Here is a 23,701-nt window from a genome sequence, read left to right as displayed (position 1 = left end):
CATCCACGCTACTCGCTGCCATTTACAACCTGAACACGGCCACCTGTTCCTCTTATCTAGCTCTGTGTTTCCACATACTGTTCTACAGTGTGAGTTCTATATTTACGGGAAGCCCCTGATAAATCGAAATAAAAAGTAATAGTATATTTGTATTTTACAAAATTTGTGAACTAGGCCTTTGTTACTTCTGCATTAGCAGAGAAAAATACTCCTCAGTTAAAGTCCTGCAAATAGAGCAACAAAGCTCATATTTGTGTAAATTGTAATCTGTTGGTGTCACCGAATAGGCTGATACCCAATTTCATGGACCCAAGATCCATAGGTAAGGTTGTACATTGCAATATGAATGCCCAATACATACAATAGGCTGAATAGTGAGGGGATTTCCGACGTTTACAGTTCTGTAATAAAAGCTAAGATGCTAGTATTTGTGTAAACTCTTTAAGCAATGTAATCTGTAGGTGTCACTCAGTAGGCTGATACCCCATTTCATGGACCCAAGATCCATAGGTAAGGCTGTACATTGCAATTTAAGTATGCCTCCAATGCAATTCTGAAGTCTATATACATCCACAGTGCGATTTCAACTGAATTGTATGTTTTGTGTTAAATTGTCTTTTGTTAAATGTATATACCAACATTATAAAACATCCTTGTTTACCATTATCTAGTCCAATTGTGGCATAATTCCACTATTTTCATAGTGGAATCAGTTTCAATGGGGGACTTTTATTTTGAAGGCAAACAGCCAATTTCACTTTTGTTGCTAGTGCTGTTGTTCATGACACACACACTCGAAGTCACAACAGCTCTAAAGGAGGGGCAAAGCATAGACACAAGACTGTGGCAAAGACCCTTCGGGAGAGGATATGCTGCACAGCGCCCTCTTGTGTGGGGAGAGTAGTTGAATGAAAAGTGTATCCTTCCTCCTGCACCCGGCAATCATTGATTATTATTACAAGATTGGACAAGTAAATGCAAGGGCACCATCACATGGCTTTTACCTTTCCGATGATTTCTAATCAACGAGTAAGGAATGATGCACTTTTAAAGAATTCAAACAGGGATTTCATTTGTGGGTGGTCCTGTCCAGAAAGAACAAGTAGAACCCATCGGGTGGAGCCCTAACCCATATGGCACATTGTACAGGTAGGCAATGCAAAAAAAAATCCACCTAGGAAGTAAAACAATTAAAGAACATAGACACTTTAGGTGAGGTGCTGACTAACAGAAGATAATCTATTCAAATACAAAACAAGTTGATAGTAATCTCTACTTGCTGTGGGATCCACTCTACAAGTCAAATCAATCCTATGTTATTTGTCACATGCTTCATAAACAACGGGTGTAGACTAACAGTGAAATGCTTACTCACGGGGCCTTTTCCAACAATGCAGAGTTAAAGATAAAGAAATAGAGACATGAGGAATAAATGCATAGTGAATAACAGATAACAGTTGATTGTTCCTGCAGAGTAAATACAGAATAATTGAGGTAATCAGGCACTTTATTTCCATTACATACATTCTAACATTACTGTATTGATTTATTAGGAATGCACATTATTCAGGGCCTCATCAAAATACAGACTAGTGAACAGTGGTAATAACAATAATAATAATTATAATAATAAATATATGCCATTTAGCAGACGCTTTTATCCAAATCGATTTACAGTCATGCGTGCATACATTTTACACAAGGGTGGTCCCGGGAATCGAACCCACTATCAATTGCGTTGCAAGCGCCATACAAAATTGTGCAAGTTGAAGAAAGTGTTCCACGCATTAATAATATCATCAGACAGAGACAAACTGTTAATTCATCAAATACTTAAAAACAGAGCAGTGAAACTTGAAATAAACTTCTATTCTACGTTGGTTCAACCAGTGTCCAGTGGGAAGTGTTCTTCGCTCAATAAATAGCTTGGGACATCTGCATACCATCTACATGACATCTGCAATTTGTTCCTTACAAACCCTAGACATCTTTCCATTGAGATGCAACAGGTACGTAATACAACAAGTGGAATGCCATACATCCAAATGGCCAAGCTCTGGAGATCATCGTCAAGATATTTAATCTCATGTTGTTCATTCAATAAGATCCTACAAAACGGGGGGACAACAGAGGGAAGGTATCAATATTTTCCACATTACGTCTTGTAAATGGATCATCGTTCATTTAAAACAATTGACGGGCCAACATGACCATAATGCTGCCCTTAAATGCACAAGCTATGCACACAAAATGTCCTAAAAATCCTAAGTGCCTTTAGCCACCATGTTAAAGCTAATAACACTCACATCATCTGAATCCACTGGGAAGACTGATGTTCCGTTGCTACTGGCGACACTCTCTGGGTCGGCGGCAATGGAGCAGTCGTCGTCCCGAAGCTGCAGGACAGAGAAGCGATATGTTGGCGCCCTGTAGGGGGCGGAGCCACAAGGCATATCAATATTTAAGACCAGAACGGAAGCAATGTGCACTTGTACCTGAGCAGTGTGTCTGTGTTTGTGTGTGTGTGTGTGTGTGTTTGTATGCGTGTGTACTTGCATGCTCGTGCGCATAAGTGTGTATGTGGCTCACCTATTTCCATAGCCCATTCTCCTTACAGTATAGACAGCAGCGGCAACAGCCACCAGAATGACAATCCCTGATCCAACACAAACTACGATCAACAGCATCTTCTCTCTCTGAAATACAGGCATAGCATTATAATATTTCTGGTCATAATATTCTAAACGCTATAAACCTTTATCATGTGACGCAATGAATCATCTAATATGTGGGGCTGTATTTTCTCATGCGGAAGTACCCAGAGGGTGTGTAGGCTTTTGTTCCAGCACACCGCTGACACAACTGATTCAACTCATCAACCAGTTATCAAGCCAATTGATTGATTGAATCAGGTGTGTTCGTACTGGGCTGGAACAAAACCCAGCTCACAATGTGTGTCTCCCGAGAATGAAGAACACTGTTACATTATGCCCAGATAAGTCACACCTTTCACACTGTGAGCAATAAACCAAGCACACACACACTCAAAGGAGACCCACACAAGAACTCGCAGATGCACACGCACAGGTCACACTCACCGGGGTTTCAGAATATGGGCTGGCAGTGGGGGGCTGACTAGAGTTCCCACAATGCCTGTTGACTGTCTCCTTTATGCGCAGGGGAGTGAAACCTCCCTCACACTTATCACTGGGAACCTTACGGTACCTACACATGGAGACCACATGGTGAACTGTGTGTGTGTGTGTTTGGTTTGACTATCTTTGTGGGGACCACATTTCGCCGGTCCCAACAAGGAAAAGGTTATTTTAGGCTTAGGGGTTAAGTTTAGGGTTAGGGATACAGTTAGGGTTAGGAGTTATGGTTAGGGGTTAAGGTTAGGTTTAGGGATACAGTTAGGGTTAGGAGTTATGGTTAGGGTTAAGGTTAGGGTTAGGGATACAGTTAGGGTTAGGAGTTATGGTTAGGGGTTAAGTTTAGGGTTAGGGATACTATTAGGGTTAGGAGTTATGGTTAGGTGTTAAGTTTAGGGTTAGGGATACTATTAGGGTTAGGAGTTATGGTTAGGGATTAAGGTTAGGGTTAGGGATACAGTTAGGGTTAGGAGTTATGGTTAGGGGTTAAGGTTAGGGTTAGGGTTACAGTTAGGGTTAGGAGTTATGGTTAGGGGTTAAGGTTAGGGTTAGGGATACAGTTAGGGTTAGGAGTTATGGTTAGGTGTTAGGGTTAGGGATACAGTTAGTGTTAGGAGTTATGGTTAGGGGTTAAGATTAGGGTTAGATTATGGATTAGTGTCAGGAAAAATAGGATTTTCAATGGGAATCAATTCTTTGGTCCCCACAAGGATAATAAAACACATGTGTGTGTGTCATAATTACCCCGAAGTCCTAAGCTCCTCCTCCTCTCCATTTAGACACACCTCCAGGGCGTGGTCTGCAGTGTCCAGTTGTCTCATACACTCTGAGCTGTTCTCATGACGATAGTAACCATAGTCACTGTTGGAAAGGAGAGACACATTAGGCCATTTGCCTCAAAGGCACAATTAGAGAAAAAATAAGTTTTTTTGACTAGAAATGAAGTAACAGATTGTGCCTTTAAATGGACAACTCTCAACTTCTGGTTTCCTGTATCTGAATTTATCCCTGACTAGAGGGAGAGAATGAAAACCAGGGTTGAATTTATTAGGGCACAACAAAGCATTTTTTTTTTCAACAGACAATAAAAACGAGTGTTTCCTAAGTTCAGGTAGTTCCTTTCTGTTTCAGTTTGTTTTCTTCTGGTTACTACTGAATACGACCCAGTAGTGTTACGGTCCTCCAGGATCATAACTGAATAGCCTTGTCAGTTTAGACTGGACCCCTGACAGTGTTTCTTACCATAGGTAGTCCTCTCTGGTGCAGGGGCAGGGGCTTTTCTGCCTGCTCACCACGTAGTCCCGTCCATTCCTGCAGACGGACAGCTTCCTCAGCCTCCTGAAGGTCTCCTTGTAGCCCAAGACACACCCCTCTGTGGCCAAGTCCCCGCCCCCTGTGGCATGGGCCAACCACTGAACATAGTCCTGGTTACCACCTATGGGAAACCAACGTTAACCAATAGAGAGAGACTATTGAGACATGCCAATTTTAGTATATATTTATCGATATCAGTACGTTCAATTCCTTTCCTAGTGACCCACAGGGGTGCACACCAAAGGTGGCTTGTGGAAGGATCTATAGGAGGGCAAACTCATTGTAATAGCTGGAATGGAATCAATGGAATGGTATCAAACACATCCAACATATGTAAACCACATATTTGACGACGCTCTTTGGGTATTCTCACAATAGAAAGCTAGCTACTGTTTCATTCCTTGTGAAATGTCTGTTGTTGCTTAATTGATTATGATCCTTGGGGATATTACATTTGACAACAAACAAATGACTCACAGGGGGAATCTCAATCATCTTTCCTTGATTCCTCGTGACCACTCTCCTCACCTCCTTCTCAAAAAGCATTGGAGGAGAAGATCCAAGGTTCCTCCCCTCAGACATTCTCCTCCACTGAGTTTTGACAAGGAGACGAGTAGACACATGACACAAACAATCAAGAAAATGCAATTGAGATTCACCCACACTCTCTGGTGAGGAGACTCTGGAAGTCAATGGTGACCACCACCCACATGGGCTGGTGGTCATCCTCGGGCCGGTAACCCCACACGCTGATGTTCATGGTCTTGGTGCCCGGCTCAGATGTCAGGCCAGCGAAGAAGATGGGCTGCTCTGTAAAGTTGTACACCTTCCAACACTGGCCCTCATCTGTGGAGAACCTGGGGTGATGCACAATGACATACAGGGTCGTTTTCAGTAGTGCACAGAGTCACAAAACGCTTTGCAACGGAAAACTAAAACAAGCCTTTCTTATTGGATAAAGTTAAGGTTGTTTTCTTTCGTTGGTGCCTAATGAATACGGCCCTGTATAAACATCTGAATGTGAAGGTGCAAGCACACACACACACGCATGAAGTACACAGGATTAAAACACACACATACAGAGTTACCGGATAGTGGACTGCTTAGACACATTCACAACTTCATAGGGAGAGAAGAGCGGATAGACACACAAACACTCCATAGTCAAACACACACACACACACACAGACACACACACACACATACAGAGTTACCAGATAGTGGACTGCTTAGACACATTCACAACTTCATAGGGAGAGAAGAGCGGATAGACACACACACACTCCATAGTCAAACACAGACACAGACACACACACACACACACCCACACACAGAGGATGTCACTTGCATGCCATGGGTGGGGGTGCGAATAAAAAGCATCTTTCTTACACCCAATCTTTCTACATGGCACCGAATGTGTGTGTGCGTGCGTGTGGTGTTCAGTACTTGATGGTGTTGATTTGGCCGTCCATGGGGTGGGCCTCCACAGCCACGACGAGCCCCCCAGCGTCCAGGATGCTGTAGTGATGGGGCCCCCTCAGGGAACCCCTCCACTTGTACCCCCCGTCCTCTGACACGTACACGTCAGGCCGTGTTGACGAGATGGAGTCCCCCACACTGCCTGACCGGTCAAAGGGCAGAGGTCATAGAAAGGTCACACACATTCTGGGACAGCTAGAGGGTGGGGGATGTGTCCGAAAACATGTTTCTCCCTACCCCTCCGTTTAGCCCTAACCCTCCAATGTTTTCTGACTTGAAGGGCCTGGATAGAGATAACCAGTGTAGTGGAGAAGCTTTCACCATACTGATCCCACATTACTGATCTGCAAACATTAAATGGTAAGGGAACGAATGGGGACCGGGCATATAAAGGGCACTATATATGGGATCAGCTATTTGTAGTGATGACCGAATTATTAGGGGCGGAAGAATTTCCTGTGTAGTCCATTCAAGATTCCCTACAGTGCTAAATGTAGTGCACAACATCATGTACACTACGGTAAAACAGAAGTATCACAATGCAACATGTAGTGCACAACATCCTGTACACTACGGTAATACAGAAGTATCACAATGCAACATGTCTTTGATATGTATGATTGACAGTTTGGTTACCGTGGGCGATGACAAGGCCAACGGCAGTGGGGTCAGAGAGAGGCAGCATGGGAGTGATGCCGTTGTAGCGACTGTGCTCACCGTGGATGTGCAAGTTACACTGTCACACACACACACACACAAGAATCAGTGTTCACAATCATATAATAAGCATCAACATACTCTACTCAACACACTTAATTGTCAGAGGAGGGAATTAAGTTAGTTCTCACATCATTTCTTGAATCCTCACCACACTCAACATTCTGGGGCTTGTTGAGGAGTGTCCACTCTCCCCCTCGGTTAAATGAAATGACTGTCCGAATGCGGCCGTCTGCCAAAAACAATACCCAGGAAAAAACGTTTTAGCTTGGATTAGTAATTGTCATATTTTTGCCACTAAAAAATACATGCATTCACACTTCAATGAGCCAGTTGAACCCCCCCCCCCCTCCCCCCTACAAAATACATGCATTTTATATTGGACAAGTTCAGGTATCAATCAAATGTATTTATAAAGCCCTTTTTACATCGGCAGTTGTCACTAAGTGCTTAAACAGAAACCAGGCCTAAAACCCCAAAGAGCAAACAATGCAGATGTAGAAGCACGGTGGCTAGGAAAAACTCCCTAGAAATGCAGGAACCTAGGAAGAAACCTAGAGATAAACCAGGCTCTGAGGGGTGGCCAGTCCTGTTCTGGCTGTGACGGGTGTAGATTATAAGAGTCCCTCCCCGTTTCGGACTGTTAATGTTCCTAAAGAATACGACCCAGATTGTGTTGATGCGTAGTTGCGTACCCTCCTCCAGTATGTTGGTGAGGTACACTCCTCTCATGGAGGTGACGTTGGTGAAGTCGCTCTTCCCTTCCCCACCAAACAGGTGGCGCTCTAGAGACTTAGAGTACAGGATGCCCCGGTCATCTGATGTGTACACCGTCCCAAAGTAGCTTTCCTCTGGAGAATAGAAGACAGTAGAGTATGGTACAATAGAATAGAAAGTCAATAGAATCAGTAGTATAACAGTATGATATAGAAGGAATAGTCATTTATCATCTACTCTATCCCGACCCCATGAGACAACACACACACTGATGGAAGAAATACAGTGTCTTCTGTAGGCTTGGGAACAAACCCAACTGTGCTGACACAGCCCTCTATGAGTCGGCGTGGCAATAAGGGGCCGTAAACATCAATAAATGGTGTCAAGAACCCTCCTGACATCAAAGATGTAGAAACAACTTACGTCAGCACTTAGTGGTAAATAGTTTGCATAAAATCCCTTTGTACCATGTGTTGCTGTGTGTGTGTGTGTGTGTGTCTGTGTGTCTGTGTGTGTTTGTGTCTGTGTGTGTGTGTGTCTGTGTGTGTGTGTGTGTACCCTGATGCCCAGATCTGTGTCAGCTGTTATTCTAGTCTATTAATGTGTCTGTCTACCTCTAACCTTCCCCCACTCAGATAAAACCCCTCCTTCTTATCTTCTCCATTCAGCTGAATGGTACAAACGCCTCGGCCCTCCACCCATAGACACCAACTGTATGTACTGACACAGAAGACACACATACACAGCCTGTATGATAGGATTATTTGTCAGCAATACTGAGAACTTGTGTAACCAGTCGTTCCTCTTTCTCTCTAACAAACTCAAGCTTTTCCATTGCAGCAAGCAGGGTAGTAGGACTGAGACAGGCATATCAGGGTTAGTAGGACTGAGACAGACATATCAGGGTTATTAGGACAGAGACAGACATATCAGAGTTAATAGGACTGAGACAGACATATCAGGGTTAGAGTTAGTAGGACTGAGACAGACATATCAGGGTTAGTAGGACAGAGACAGACATATCAGAGTTAGTAGGACTGAGACAGACATATCAGGGTTTGAGTTATTAGGACAGAGACAGACATATCAGAGTTAGTAGGACTGAGACAGACATATCAGGGTTTGAGTTAGTAGAACTGAGACAGACATATCAGGGTTAGTAGGACTGAGACAGACATATCAGGGTTAGTAGGACTGAGACAGACATACAGTGCCTTGCGAAAGTATTCGGCCCCTTGAACTTTGCGACCTTTTGCCACATTTCAGGCTTCAAACATGAAGATATAAAACTGTCTTTTTTTGTGAAGAATCAACAACAAGTGGGACACAATCATGAAGTGGAACGACATTTATTGGATATTTCAAACTTTTTTAACAAATCAAAAACTGAAAAATTGGGCGTGCAAAATTATTCAGCCCCCTTAAGTTAATACTTTGTAGCGCCACCTTTTGCTGCGATTACAGCTGTAAGTCGCTTGGGGTATGTCTCTATCAGTTTTGCACATCGAGAGACTGACATTTTTTCCCATTCCTCCTTGCAAAACAGCTCGAGCTCAGTGAGGTTGGATGGAGAGCATTTGTGAACAGCAGTTTTCAGTTCTTTCCACAGATTCTCGATTGGATTCAGGTCTGGACTTTGACTTGGCCATTCTAACACCTGGATATGTTTATTTTTGAACCATTCCATTGTAGATTTTGCTTTATGTTTTGGATCATTGTCTTGTTGGAAGACAAATCTCCGTCCCAGTCTCAGGTCTTTTGCAGACTCCATCAGGTTCTCTTCCAGAATGGTCCTGTTTTTGGCTCCATCCATCTTCCCATCAATTTTAACCATCTTCCCTGTCCCTGCTGAAGAAAAGCAGGCCCAAACCATGATGCTGCCACCACCATGTTTGACAGTGGGGATGGTGTGTTCAGGGTGATGAGCTGTGTTGCTTTTACGCCAAACATAACGTTTTGCATTGTTGCCAAAAAGTTAAATTTTGGTTTCATCTGACCAGAGCACCTTCTTCTACATGTTTGGTGTGTCTCCCAGGTGGCTTGTGGCAAACTTTAAACAACACTTTTTATGGATATGGCTTTCTTCTTGCCACTCTTCCATAAAGGCCAGATTTGTGCAATATACGACTGATTGTTGTCCTATGGACAGAGTCTCCCACCTCAGCTGTAGATCTCTGCAGTTCATCCAGAGTGATCATGGGCCTCTTGGCTGCATCTCTGATCAGTCTTCTCCTTGTATGAGCTGAAAGTTTAGAGGGACGGCCAGGTCTTGGTAGATTTGCAGTGGTCTGATACTCCTTCCATTTCAATATTATCGCTTGCACAGTGCTCCTTGGGATGTTTAAAGCTTGGGAAATATTTTTGTATCCAAATCCGGCTTTAAACTTCTTCACAACAGTATCTCGGACCTGCCTGGTGTGTTCCTTGTTCTTCATGTGCATTTATACGGAGACTTGATTACACACAGGTGGATTGTATTTATCATCATTAGTCATTTAGGTCAACATTGGATCATTCAGAGATCCTCACTGAACTTCTGGAGAGAGTTTGCTGCACTGAAAGTAAAGGGGCTGAATAATTTTGCACGCCCAATTTTTCAGTTTTTGATTTGTTAAAAAAGTTTGAAATATCCAATAAATGTCGTTCCACTTCATGATTGTGTCCCACTTGTTGTTGATTCTTCACAAAAAAATACAGTTTTATATCTTTATGTTTGAAGCCTGAAATGTGGCAAAAGGTCGCACAGTTCAAGGGGGCAGAATACTTTCGCAAGGCACTGTATATGGGTTAGTAGGACTGATACAGACATATCAGGGTTAGTAGGACTGAGACAGACATATCAGGGTTAGTAGGCCTGAGACAGACATATCAGGGTTAGTAGGACTGATACAGACATATCAGGGTTAGTAGGACTGAGACAGACATATCAGGGTTAGTAGGCCTGAGACAGACATATATGGGTTAGTAGGACTGATACAGACATATCAGGGTTAGAGTTAGTAGAACTGAGACAGACATATCAGGGTTAGAGTTAGTAGGACTGAGACAGACATATCAGGGTTAGAGTTAGTAGGACTGAGACAGACATATCCGGGTTAGAGTTAGTAGGACTGAGACAGACATATCAGGGTTAGAGTTAGTAGGACTGAGACAGACATATCAGGGTTAGAGTTAGTAGGACTGAGACAGACATATTAGGGTTAGAGTTAGTAGAACTGAGACAGACATATCAGGGTTAGAGTTAGTAGGACTGAGACAGACATTTCAGGGTTAGTAGAACTGAGACAGACATACTGTGTCAGGGTTAGTAGAACTGAGACAGACATATCAGGGTTAGAGTTAGTAGGACTGAGACAGACATATCAGGGTTAGTAGGACAGAGTCAGACATATCAGGGTTAGTAGAACTGAGACAGACATATCAGGGTTAGTAGAACTGAGACAGACATATCAGGGTTAGGAGGACAGAGACAGACATATCAGGGTTAGAGTTAGTAGAACTGAGACAGACATATCAGGGTTAGAGTTAGTAGAACTGAGACAAACATATCAGGGTTAGAGTTAGTAGGCCTGAGACAGACATATCAGGGTTAGAGTTAGTAGAACTGAGACAGACATATCAGGGTTAGAGTTAGTAGAACTGAGACAGACATATCAGGGTTAGAGTTAGTAGAACTGAGACAGACATATCAGGGTTAGTAGAACTGAGACAAACATATCAGGGTTAGAGTTAGTAGGACTGAGACAGACATATCAGGGTTAGAGATAGTAGAACTGAGACAGACATATCAGGGTTAGAGTTAGTAGGACTGAGACAGACATATCAGGGTTAGAGTTAGTAGGACTGAGACAGACATATCAGAGTTAGTAGGACTGAGACAGACATATCAGGGTTAGAGTTAGTAGGACTGAGACAGACATATCAGGGTTAGAGTTAGTAGGACTGAGACAGACATATCAGGGTTAGAATTAGTAGGCCTGAGACAGACATATCAGGGTTAGAGTTAGTAGAACTGAGACAGACATATCAGGGTTAGAGTTAGTAGAACTGAGACAGAGATATCAGGGTTAGAGTTAGTAGGACTAAGACAGACATATCAGGGTTAGAGTTAGTAGGACTGAGACAGACATATCAGGGTTAGAGTTAGTAGAACTGAGACAGACATATCAGGGTTATAGTTAGTAGAACTGAGACAGACATATCAGGGTTAGAGTTAGTAGAACTGAGACAGACATATCAGAGTTAGTAGGACTGAGACAGACATATCAGGGTTAGATTTAGTAGAACTGAGACAGACATATCAGGGTTAGAGTTAGTAGGACTGAGACAGACATATCAGGGTTAGTAGGACTGAGACAGACATATCAGAGTTAGTAGGACTGAGACAGACATATCAGAGTTAGAGTTAGTAGAACTGAGACAGACATCAGGGTTAGAGTTAGTAGAACTGAGACAGACATATCAGGGTTAGAGTTAGTAGAACTGAGACAGACATATCAGGGTTAGAGTTAGTAGAACTGAGACAGACATATCAGGGTTAGAGTTAGTAGAACTGAGACAGACATATCAGGGTTAGAGTTAGTAGAACTGAGACAGACATATCAGGGTTAGAGTTAGTAGAACTGAGACAGACATATCAGGGTTAGAGTTAGTAGGACTGAGACAAACATATCAGGGTTAGAGTTAGTAGGACTGAGACAGACATATCAGGGTTATAGTTAGTAGGACTGAGACAGACATATCAGGGTTAGAGTTAGTAGGACTGAGACAGACATATCAGGGTTATAGTTAGTAGGACTGAGACAGACATATAAGGGTTAGCAGGCTTAGACAGCCATAGATCTAGATTAGATAGATGTACAATTTCAGACACGATCGGTGCTGAGCAAAATACATGAGTAAAATGTCTAATCTAAAGACGAATCATGTGGCTCATATGTCCTTTGTCTGTACTTGACAAGCATGTGTGAGTGTGTGAGTTAGAATGTGTGAAAGAGAGAGAGGGAGAGAATGTGAGATAGAAACAGAGACTATAGTGTGTGCGTGTGACAGAGTGTGTGTAAGATGTGTGTGTTTGAGTGAGTTGGGATGAAATTCACTCCTTTCCCCTACAGTACCTCCTGGATTGTCCACATGCATGAAAATCATGTCCTCATCCCCATCCAGAACCGAGTAGAACTGGAAACACACACACACATGTATACAGGTGAGAAAATTAATCATTAAGACATGTGTGGAACCGTTTGCGTTATTGTAATGCCTCCCCCAATTAGCTGTGTGTGTGTGTGTGTGTGTGTGTGTGTGTGTGTGTGTGTGTGTGTGTGTGTGTGTGTGTGTGTGTTTAATCATCGTGAGAGAAAATCTTTGTTTCTGTCTCGTCAGCAAGATACAGTTTGGGAGGGAGTTGAGGGAGAGAGAGGAGAGCAGGGGATGGTATGTGTGTGTGTCTTTGTCTGTGGCAAGACCAGGTGTGTGCATCTGTCGTTACGTTATGTGTTGTAATGGAAAGTTGCCAAACGGTCGCCTCCTGATATGAGCAAAAGTCTTTCAAACCCCTACTTCCTCTTTCAAGAGCTTCTTAGACCAGACCCTTGGTGACAGTTACGATGTCTTGTAGTTACTTTGTCACAATGTGGTTTTTAATCTGTACTATGTCTTGTCAATTGTTGTGACATATTCTTTACTGTGTACTTGTCGAAATGCTGTCACTCTGATCTGGAATTTTGAGATATTTTAAAATGAATTTATAACAAAGGGACAGATAGAGGGACAGGGGGAACAGAGAGACAGGAGAAGACAGGGACAGGAAGACAACAGTACAGAGGAACAGGAGAGATGGACAAGGGTAGGATTGTGGCAGTCATGACATTTTGTCAGCCGGAGATTGTCAAGCAAATAACTGCCAGTCTCACGGTTAATGAACATTATTAATTGTATTATTTTAAAGTATGAAGAATACAATTGAACATAGATTCATAAAATAGAAAGGATCTTTTCTCCAAACGATTTCAAAGGAAGCGGGCACATGCGGGTATTCTGTGTTGAGAGGTTAACAAAGAAACTGGTCCTCCTATATGCTTCATTTAGAGTTATTTATTTAACTTTAGTTGTGACACAAACGTTGTGCTATATGTTTAGATTTTTATACATTCTAAGGCTGTATGATGCGACTCTAATATTGATTTGAAAAATAGTTGCATGAAAGGCAAGAGCTCTTATTTGTTTCTTGTTCAAGCTACACACACTTCATCAGTCTCTCATTCACAATTTGGCAATCACTTGATAGTTTTCTCACCAGGCCTCAAATTTCCCTGCGGCATCCCCCTTGTGTGGCCATAATGCCCCCTAAAAAATCAATTGTGTGCTGTGCCCTTTGGCTGAATATAATAATTATAATTCCCTTCTCCCAGCTGCTGTGCTCCGAAGCACCTCTCACTCACATGGCTCTCTCAGATATCTACATTTTTAATATCCAATGCCCGTCATGATCGAGTGCTTCTCACAGGCATTTCAGCTAAGAAGTAGGACACAAGTGAATGAAGGCAGACACATCGGGGGACGCAACTCCGGATTCCCAGGCCCATATTGAAGATGTTAGAACTGTCCACTACTTTTCATCAGCCAATAAGGTGAGTGGGCCTAACAAAGAGCAGAACACTAGCCTATGTCATTCTACTATTCCCCATATGTCACGAATTCCCCCCGGAAGTTAAAGCTTGGTCGCAAATGGGTCTTCCAAATGAACAATGACCCTAAGCATACTTCTAAAGTTGTGTCAAAATGGCTTAAGGACAACAAAGCCAAGGTAGTGGAGTGGCCAGCACAAAGCCCTGACCTCAACCCTATAGAACATTTGTGGGCAGAACTGAAAAAGCATGTGTGAGCAAGGAGGCCTACAAATCTGACTCAGTTAGACCAGCTCTGTCAGGAGGAATGGGTCAAAATTCACCCAACTTATTGTGGGAAGCTTGTGGAAGGCTACCCAAAACATTTGACCCAAGTTAAACGGTTTAAAGGCAATGCTACCAAATACTAATTGAGTGAATGTAAACTTCTGACCCACTGAGAATGTGATGAAAGAAATTGAATCTGAAATAAATAATTCTCTCTACTATTATTCTGACATTTCACATTCTTAAAATAAAGTGGTGATCCTAACTGACCTAAGACAGTGAATTTTTACTCTGATTAAATGTCAGGAATTGTGAAAAACTGAATTTAAATGTATTTGGCTAAGGTGTATGTAAACTTCCGACTTCAACTGTATATGTGTCCTCTGTTCAATATTGTCTTGTGGATTATTGTTCCCATGTCCGTTGGTCTGTGAGTACCTGTTCTTTGTTATTTCGGCTTTCGTGCTGCGTGTATTGTGCACTTGTTACTACGGGTCGCGTCCCGTGTATTGTTGTGCATTTGTTATTATGGGTCTCGCCCTGTGTCGTGTATTGCGGGTCTCGTCCTGTGCATTTATTAGAGGTTTGACCTCGCTCTTTTGTTTGGGTTACATTCGTGTTTGTTTTGGGCTTGGTCCCCGTGCCACTCGCATCAAAAAAACGTTTAAAAGCAATGGAGGCAACAGATCAGAACGTTTAGCTTAAAATGTTGATAACCTATTTGGCTATTTCTTCACATTATAAGCTCAGGAATTCGCACACGGCAGTACGCTATAAGTACAAACGTTCCAAAATGCAATCAATTAGCGGGAAAACTGTCCTTGAAAGTGACGGCAAATGTGATTATGCATACAATGCTGTATTATAAAGGTGCATTTTTATGGTGAAAATGATCTTCCCCAAACTTGAAACTCACGTGCAGCGTATATATGCCAGTTTGGCTCTATACCGGTTATAGAGCGGATTAATATGCCTAATTTTAGGAAGTTATTTGGCTACTTTAGTTGTGATACAAACATTATCAAATTATATAGGCCTATGGGCTAGGCTACATGAGGTGTGTGACTATGATTTGAAGAAGTCGCAAAAAAAAGGCATGCACTTGTCATGCCCTGACCGTAGAGACCCTTTTATTCTCTATGTTTGTTTGGTCAGGGTGTGACTCGGGTGGGAAACTCTATGTTCTTTGTTTCTATGTTTTGGCCGGGTATGGTTCTCAATCAGGGACAGCTGTCTATCGTTGTCTCTGATTGGGAATTATACTTAGGCAGCCTTTTTTCCTTTTGTTTTTGTGGGTAGTTGTCTTTGTTAGTGGCCTGTATAGCCCTAGTAAGCTTCACGTTCGTTTTTGTTGTTTCTTGTTTTGTTGGCAACATTTATAATAAAGAAAAATGTACGCTCACCACGCTGCACCTTGGTCCGGTCATTTCTGTGACGACGATCTTGCCTTACTTACTACACAAGCTGGGCATAATTCACAACTGATAATATATAATTCACAAGTGATAGGCTTATATTGTCACCCATCAGACTATTCTTAATTTAATGTTGTCTTTACATACTAAATAATATATGTCTGATATTAGGTTTGATTTAGAATGGGCCATTATCATGCACCTCTCTCAGAACAGAGGCATGGGGAAATACTTAAATAGAAGAGGCTTTTCCCATGGTTCATTTTCATGCCAGCCAGGTAGGCTATACTCCTGCTGTAAAGCAAAGCAATGTGTTTAATATTAGGAAAGTTAATAAATATAGTAGGTCTAGCCTATAGAAAGCTGATGGGATCCTCCTCTTTTTAATAGAGGCCATCAAAACTGTTTTCTCACACAATTGCATAGCCTATAGAAATGTTGCGCAACATGAACACATGGGCCCTCGTGAAGTGTTTGATCCGATTTTCGATTACATTTGCATTTGATGTCAGAGTGATTAGATGGACAATAGAATTCTGAGTACCAGGTAGGTAGTAATTCTTGTAGGCTACTAATGACCATCAGCAGCATCAGAGCTTGGAGAAGCCTAATTACCGTGACTAAACGGTCACGTGGAATTTGACTGCCGTCATTACTCATTACCAGTGTGGCGGTAATAAGGTTACCATAACAGCCATAGACAGGGGACAATATAATGAAGTGAGGGCTGAGGGGACGTAGTGGGGTACAGAGGGACATAATGGACAGACAGACAGACAGACAAGAGCCTGTCCTACCTGCTCAGTGGAGGCGGAGGGGAGCTGGGCTTTGTTGAAGTGGTCCCCTTGGTCTGAGGACACATAGATGACACGTGGGGCTCCCTAGGAGAGAATCAATTAGTCACAACACAGATCTAACCAAGGCTCCCTGGGAGAGAATCACTTAGTCACAATACAGATCTAACCAAGCAAGAACCACAATGTGGTTTAGGACTGTTGACTGACTGGACCAATGAAAGGCAGAGTGAGTGTAAATAACACAGAGTGTAAATGATTGTATATGTCAGCTGATATGTTGATACCCGTGTGTGTTTGTGTGTGTGTGCATGTATGTGTACGCTTGCTTGCATAAGTATGCACGCTTGTGTGTGTGTGTGTGTGTGTGTGTGTGTGTACCCTGATGCCCAGATCTGTGTCAGCTGTTATTCTAGTCTATCAATGTGTCTGTCTACCTCAAACCTTCCCCCACTCAGATAAAACCCCTGTGTGTGGTTGCATCAGTGTGTGTGTCTCACCAGTGTCTCTATGACGGAGGTGAAGAGGAAGCCTCCTACATAGCCGAAGGAGAAGATGCTGTGTGCCACGGTGGTGAATGTCTTCCCCAGGTCTTCTGTCCTCTTTAGGAAGAGCTCTCCTCTTCTGTCTGCCTCCACTAATGACACAACACATTACTAGACCAGCGCCCAAACAGAAGAAAATGAACTTGTCGCTCATTTTTTGGTTTCAAAATATTTTGCTAAGGTGTGTACTAATGAATACGACCCTGCTCTCACCTGTTCCTTTGGGACTGAAGCTGAAGAAGAGAGTGATGCCGGAGCCCCTGGCAAAATAAGGAGAGAGAGAGAGAGAGAGAGAGAGAGAGAGAGAGAGGGAGAGAGAGAGAGAGAGAGAGATAGAGAGATAGAGAGATAGAGATATAGAGAGAGATAGAGAGAGATATAGATAGAGAGAGAGAGAGAGAGAGAGAGAGAGTGAGACCCAGTTAATAATCAGATTAATTACATGTTGTTACTTTTTATTACATAGGGGCAAATCCTATAACTTACACTCAAGTCATTTTCACTTAGTCTCCCATTGACTGATATCAATGCATGACTAAGTGAAAATTGGCCTTTAGTGACTTAACAAATAGGAGCTTCTCACTCCTACCAGACACACTATAGTTGCCACCAGACCTGGGCTAAATATTCCAATTCAGTCAAACAACAGACAACAGACTGTAGACATGTGTGCTTTATGAGCTCTGTGTGTTTACTACATTGATGTATTGAAGTCAGTATTTAGATTGAACACGACACACCTCCTCTCTTTGTCTGGGCACGGCTGATCAAACTGAGCTTTGTGGTGTGTGTGTGTATGTGTGTGTGTGTGTGTGTGTGTGTGTGTGTGTGTGTGTGTGTGTGTGTGTGTGTGTGTGTGTGTGTGTGCCCCGTTTGTTCTCACCACGTGAAAGATTGTGTTCCTTCGTGAACCTTTTTCCACACAGCCCCAAAGTCCAGAGAAAGCCACAGGCCGCCCTGCAAGGGAGAAAAGCATAGGAGAATGTGTATTTAATGCTGAAATATGTCATTTTTTGGGCGACCCGACCAAATTTCCATAGAAATGTGAATTATAGATCTGTAATTCTCATTGAAAGCACGTCTAAGAAGCGGTAGATCTGTTTTATCTGTGCTATTTCTATGCTTCCTGTTATTAAGTTCCGTTTTTGCGTCTTTTACTTTTGGTTTTGTACACCAGCTTCAAACAGCTGAAAATACTATATTTTTGGTTATGGAAAATATACACTGCTCAAAAAATAAAGGGAACACTAAAATAACACATCCTAGATCAGAATGAATTAAATATTCTTATTAAATACCTTTTTCTTTACATAGTTGAATGTGCTGACAACAAAAGCACACAAAAATTATCAATGGAAATCACATTTATCAACCCATGGAGGTCTGGATTTGGAGTCACACTCAAAATTAAAGTGGAAAACCACACTACAGGCTAATCCAACTTTGATGGAATGTCCTTAAAACAAGTCAAAATGAGGCTCAGTAGTGTGTGTGGCCTTCACGTGCCTGTATGACCTCCCTACAACGCCTGGGCATGCTCCTGATGAGGTGGAGGATGGTCTCCTGAGGGATCTCCTCCCAGACCTGAACTAAAGCATCTGCCAACTCCTGGACAGTCTGTGGTGAAAACGTGGCGTTGGTGGATGGATCGAGACATGATGTCCCAGATGTGCTCAATTGGATTCAGGTCTGGGGTACGGCCGGGCCAGTCCATAGCATCAATGCCTTCCTCTTGCAGGAACTGCTGACACACTCCAGCCACATGAGGTCTAGCATTGTCTTGCATTAGGAGGAACCCAGGGCCAACCGCACAAGCATATGGTCTCACAAGGGGTCTGAGGATCTCATCACGGTACCTAATGGCAGTCAGGCTACCTCTGGCGAGCACATGGAGGGCTGTGCGGCCCCCCAAAGAAATGCCACCCCACACCATGACTGACCCACCGCCAAACCGGTCATGCTGGAGGATGTTGCAGGCAGCAGAACGTTCTCCACGGCGTCTCCAGACTGTCACGTCTGTCACATGTGCTCAGTGTGAACCTGCTTTCATCTGTGAAGAGCACAGGGCGCCAGTGGCGAATTTGCCAATCTTGGTGTTCTCTGGCAAATGCCAAACGTCCTGCACGGTGTTGGGCTGTAAGCACAACCCCCACCTGTGGACGTCGGGCCCTCATACCACCCTCATGGAGTCTGTTTCTGACCGTTTGAGCAGACACATGCACATTTGTGGCCTGCTGGAGGTAATTTTGCAGGGCTCTGGCAGTGCTCCTCCTGCTCCTCCTTGCACAAAGGCGGAGGTAGCGGTCCTGCTGCTGGGTTGTTGCCCTTCTACGGCCTCCTCCAAGTCTCCTGATGTACTGGCCTGTCTCCTGGTAGCGCCTCCATGCTCTGGACACTACGCTGACAGACACAGCAAACCTTCTTGCCACATCTCGCATTGATGTGTCATCCTGGATGAGCTGCACTACCTGAGCCACTTGTGTGGGTTGTAGTCTCCGTCTCATGCTACCACTAGAGTGAAAGCACCGGCAGCATTCAAAAGTGACCAAAACATCAGCCAGGAAGCATAGGAACTGAGAAGTGGTCTGTGGTCCCCACCTGCAGAATCACTCCTTTATTGGGGGTGTCTTGCTAAATGCCTATAATTTCCACCTGTTGTCTATTCCATTTGCACAATAGCATGTGAAATTTATTGTCAATCAGTGTTGCTTCCTAAGTGGACAGTTTGATTTCACAGAAGTGTGATTGACTTGGAGTTACATTGTGTTTTTTAAGTGTTCCCTTTATTTTTTTGAGCAGTGTATTTCACAGCGGTTTAGATGGTGCAATGATTATCTACACTATACTTGCTTGTTTTGTCACATAAACTGAAATTAGGTTAACTATTTGAATTTTTTCTACCAGGAAATGGTAGTGATTTTTACATATGGCATCTTTATGTATGTATGTATGTATGTATGTATGTATGTATGTGTGTATGTGTGTTTGTGTGTGTATGTGCCCGTGTGTGCCCATGTGTGCGTATGTTTGAGGTGAGTGTGATCACAAAGAGATAAAGAGCATGTTTGTTTATTTACTCACATCTATGCTGATGACTACTAAGTACTCGGGATTCAAGAAGTGGAAGGTGATTGGCTGGGCCGGGTGAAAAGGCAGCTGGACAGACATAAACGACACTCCGGCGTCAGTTGAGGTAAAGATGACGCCACCGGTGTTGTCCAAAACCGGGGTGTCTGCAGTCAGAATCACCTGTCAATCAGAACAAGCAGAACAAGCACCATACATGATGGAAGGTTGCCTTAACGTGCATCTCAATAGTCTAAACTGGCTTCCTCCCCTTGTCCTCTCTATTGTCTTCATGTAAATCACCTCCCCCAACATATAACTATGAGGCCTCATCTTGGGGTGCATTCATTAGACGGCAAAAAGACAAAAACAAACTGCAACAGACCTGAATTTGTCCAATAAGAAACGCTTGCTTTTGTAGCTGAACATTTTCCATTGCAAATTGTTTTGCTACGTTGTGCCCTGATGTGGTTATTTAGGTGCAATGGGTTTGGTGGTTTTGTTGTTCTCACTGTCTAGTCTTCACACCAGTGTTCTGAGCAGCGTGACCACAGTGGCATGTGGAGGAGAGTGTTGAAACTGAGCTGTGGTGGCTCAAGCTGATTGGACAGCAAGAACCAAGACGGCTGACGTGTCTGCACATGCACGCCAGACAGTCACAAACACACAAACATACACACAGACACACACACACAGACTGTCATCAGCCAGAATGCTTTCCTGCATGTACACTTGTGATCAGGCAGCTTACCTGTTGAGAGTTCCCTGGTCCAGCCAGAAGTCCAAATTCCTTCCTTATGAAGGTGTTGTTGATGAGATGAGAAATATCATGGAAAGACTTGCCATAGTCTGCACTGAGAGGGGAGTATAACGCGCCAAAATGTCAGAACACTGGCTCAGTTCATCTAGAGACACAAACAGACCGACAGACATACTGCCACCATCCACTAACCTGCGGTACAATCGTGAAGAACCGCCCTCGAAGAAGGAATCTAGAGGAGCACTGATTGTAGACAACACCAAGATTACCTGGTGGGACACAAATGAACACTTGGCTAAACTTCACAATGACTGTACTATTACCAGTTTATGCAGTTAGCAATTCCCATGTATCCACCCGTCACTACAAGCAACCACTCAAACACTCACTCAGTCACTCACTCAATCAATCACTCAATCAACAAATCAATAAATGAACCAATCACTCAATCACTCAATCAACCAAATAAAAAAACTGTTGTCAAAGGTTTAAAAGGTTTCCTCTCTCCTCGTCCCCTTTCCTTTCCTTCATCTGCATCGATGAGAGAGAACTGGACTGGTGAAGGCAAATTCCCTGTTGGCATCTATCACGTTGCCTCACTGTCTGGTTACCGCAGGTGAAAGAGAGGTAACGAGGGGAGGAAGCTACTCCAGCGTACTGAACTGCACCCCTTTCAGATGCACCCAATGAGTGATGATGACAATGATGCTACATCCATCATCCATTAAGTGACGACCATACGTACTCCTGTCCCGTCTCCAACCCATGTGACAGTAAAACTGGAGCCATCGTCACCATGAAACCCTGTCTGAATGGAGAGAGAGAAAGAGAAAGAAAGAGAGAGAAAGAGTGAAAGATAAAGAGAGAGAGAGAGAGAGATAGAGAGGGAGAGTGATAGATAGATAGATAGATAGATAGATAGATAGATAGATAGATAGATAGATAGATAGATAGATAGATAGATAGATAGATAGATAGATAGATAGATAGATAGATAGATAGATAGATAGATAGATAGATAGATAGATGAGGGACAGTGTCTGACAGACCAACCAACCTGCACATGTCCTCTATGCTTATTGTTATTATTCAATGCATGGTTATTTTTACACTTGGTTATTTTTGTTACTGTTGTCCAGTTGACAATAATGATTAGTATTAATTATGTAAATATTGTAAATCTCCAAAGAAAGCTTTGGCACAAAGCAAATTGAATTGAGAAAGAGAGCGAGCGAGCGAGACTCAACTGAATTTTTTTCCTCACATACACCCATAACATCACACCTTCAGAGATGATGAACCTTATGACACCCAAGTAGCCCTACCCTCAAAACTATCACACACAAAATCATTAATAAAGCAAGCATTAATCATCGTGATGATATATTATGATACATTTGCATTAATTTATGCAATTGCAAAAGTAAAACTGCGGTGTTGATGCTATAGTAATTGATAAAGTACACCAAAAACAGCACTGATATATGCTCTCACCTCGTGTGTATTTTCATCCAACACCCGGTGTTCTAATGGTGTGAGAGGGAGTTTACAAGCGGTGAAAGTGGGTCTTGGAGAAGCTGTGGTATCCCTTTCTGGCCGTGAGAGGACTTGGCGTTGGTCCCCATCTTGCTGAGTCTGATGGAAAGACACCGTTCTCCGGTTTCGTTGCTCTTTGCACTGACCCGTCACACCCATAAGAAGCAAGCATGCCCCCCCGAGGACCAACAGTCTCCAAGTCATTTTGATGTGGTGGGCTAAATAATGGTAAAATCCTAAATCCCACAGTTCGGGTCACGTATGACAGACTAGCACTGCCTATCGCTTCAGGCGACAAATGACAAGTGTCGCACTTGAATGGATGGGGGCGGAGAGACACATGTTTGACGAGTCATTTAGCTAAATTCTGTTGCCGGTTGTTCGCCCCCATGCCGCATCCAAGTGATGTCCATACATATGTAACAGTATAACTTTAGACCGTCCCTCGCCCATACCCGGGCGCGAACCAGGGACCCTCTGCACACATCAACAACAGTCACCCACGAAGCATCGTTACCCATCGCGCCACAAAAGCAGCGGCTCTTGCAGAGCAAGGGGAACTACTACTTCAAGGTCTCAGAGCAAGTGACGTCACTGATTGAAACGCTATTTAGTGCGCACCGCTAACTAAGCTAGCCGTTTCACAGCCGTTTCACATCCGTTACACATGTATAGGCAACAAAACCTCCTTCACATCAGCCACTGTAACGCCTTTGCAAATACTAATAGTAAGCTACGCCTATATCAGCCTATGACTCAATGTTAATGCTATAGTAGCTATAGGCTAAATTCCCTGTAGCATAACAAGTCATTTATGTATTACAAGTGTGAGAAAAGTATCTCCCACCATAGCAACATATCTACAGTAGTCTGCAAAGTATTACTACATAGAACTAAGCAACATACCTAATAGATGTAATGTCATCAGCAATCAAAACAAGGACATTTCTAAATGACCCCAAACCTTTGAACGGTAATGTATATATATATATATTTACATGTAATTATTTTAAGAATGTTACTAATAACAACATATTTTTTTCAAGGGATCTGTGGATTAAGTTCAGAGGGTACAAAACATGTAGCCCTGTCCTGCAGTCAAATGACTACTGGCCTCATGGGTGCAATGATATTAATATTTTTCATAAATAAACCTCATTTTTTTTAAACAACTGGTTTTGTTATATTTCAGTCTTCTGTGATGTATATAAAGTGTAATATTGGGTTGCAAACTCAAAATGCAATAGATTTCAACTCTATATCTGACATGGTACAGGTGTCTTCTTTTTTAAAGCCCATAACCATGTGTGTGA

At 42.9% G+C, this 23,701-nt stretch overlaps 1 protein-coding gene across 3 annotated transcripts; it reads right to left on the bottom strand.

Moving 5' to 3' along the window:
- Positions 1 to 1,343: 1,343 nt before the first annotated feature.
- On the bottom strand, positions 1,344 to 22,907 carry si:dkey-159a18.1 (sortilin). Of its 3 annotated transcripts, none has more exons than XM_021576934.2 (21): positions 22,347 to 22,907; positions 21,598 to 21,660; positions 21,045 to 21,121; positions 20,844 to 20,946; positions 20,108 to 20,275; positions 17,910 to 17,983; positions 17,240 to 17,286; positions 16,982 to 17,118; positions 16,485 to 16,568; positions 12,497 to 12,557; positions 7,358 to 7,513; positions 6,794 to 6,894; positions 6,582 to 6,681; positions 5,913 to 6,087; positions 5,130 to 5,323; positions 4,395 to 4,587; positions 3,897 to 4,013; positions 3,099 to 3,225; positions 2,590 to 2,696; positions 2,307 to 2,396; positions 1,344 to 2,108 (listed from the first exon to the last, which is right to left on the bottom strand). In XM_021576934.2, the coding sequence occupies exons 1-21, from the start codon at positions 22,590 to 22,592 to the stop codon at positions 1,883 to 1,885; spliced, it is 2,646 nt and encodes an 881-aa protein (XP_021432609.2). In that variant the 5' UTR covers positions 22,593 to 22,907; the 3' UTR covers positions 1,344 to 1,882. The 3 variants fall into 3 exon arrangements, with proteins under 3 accessions (XP_021432609.2, XP_036813042.1, XP_021432610.2); XM_021576935.2 differs by having other exon boundaries at positions 1,976 to 2,108; positions 2,307 to 2,427; XM_036957147.1 differs by having other exon boundaries at positions 1,349 to 2,108; positions 21,045 to 21,656.
- Positions 22,908 to 23,701: the final 794 nt, after the last annotated feature.

Source organism: Oncorhynchus mykiss, chromosome 21, assembly GCF_013265735.2.
Source record: "Oncorhynchus mykiss isolate Arlee chromosome 21, USDA_OmykA_1.1, whole genome shotgun sequence".
Lineage (NCBI taxonomy): Eukaryota > Metazoa > Chordata > Actinopteri > Salmoniformes > Salmonidae > Oncorhynchus > Oncorhynchus mykiss.
Note: the sequence above shows the minus strand (reverse complement) of the source record. Positions and strands in the feature narration are given on the sequence as shown.

What these genes read in the sequence shown, in the direction of transcription:
- si:dkey-159a18.1 (XM_021576934.2), bottom strand. Translation starts at nt 22,592, where the DNA reads ATGACTTGGAGACTGTTGGTCCTCGGGGGGGCATGCTTGCTTCTTATG. An exon ending in ACCAGAGAGGACTACCTATG is followed by an intron (nt 4,014 to 4,394) that starts GTAAGAAACACT and finishes CCTTTCCAACAG; the next exon opens with TGACTATGGTTACTATCGTC. An exon ending in GCCCATATTCTGAAACCCCG is followed by an intron (nt 2,697 to 3,098) that starts GTGAGTGTGACC and finishes CCTGTATTTCAG; the next exon opens with AGAGAGAAGATGCTGTTGAT.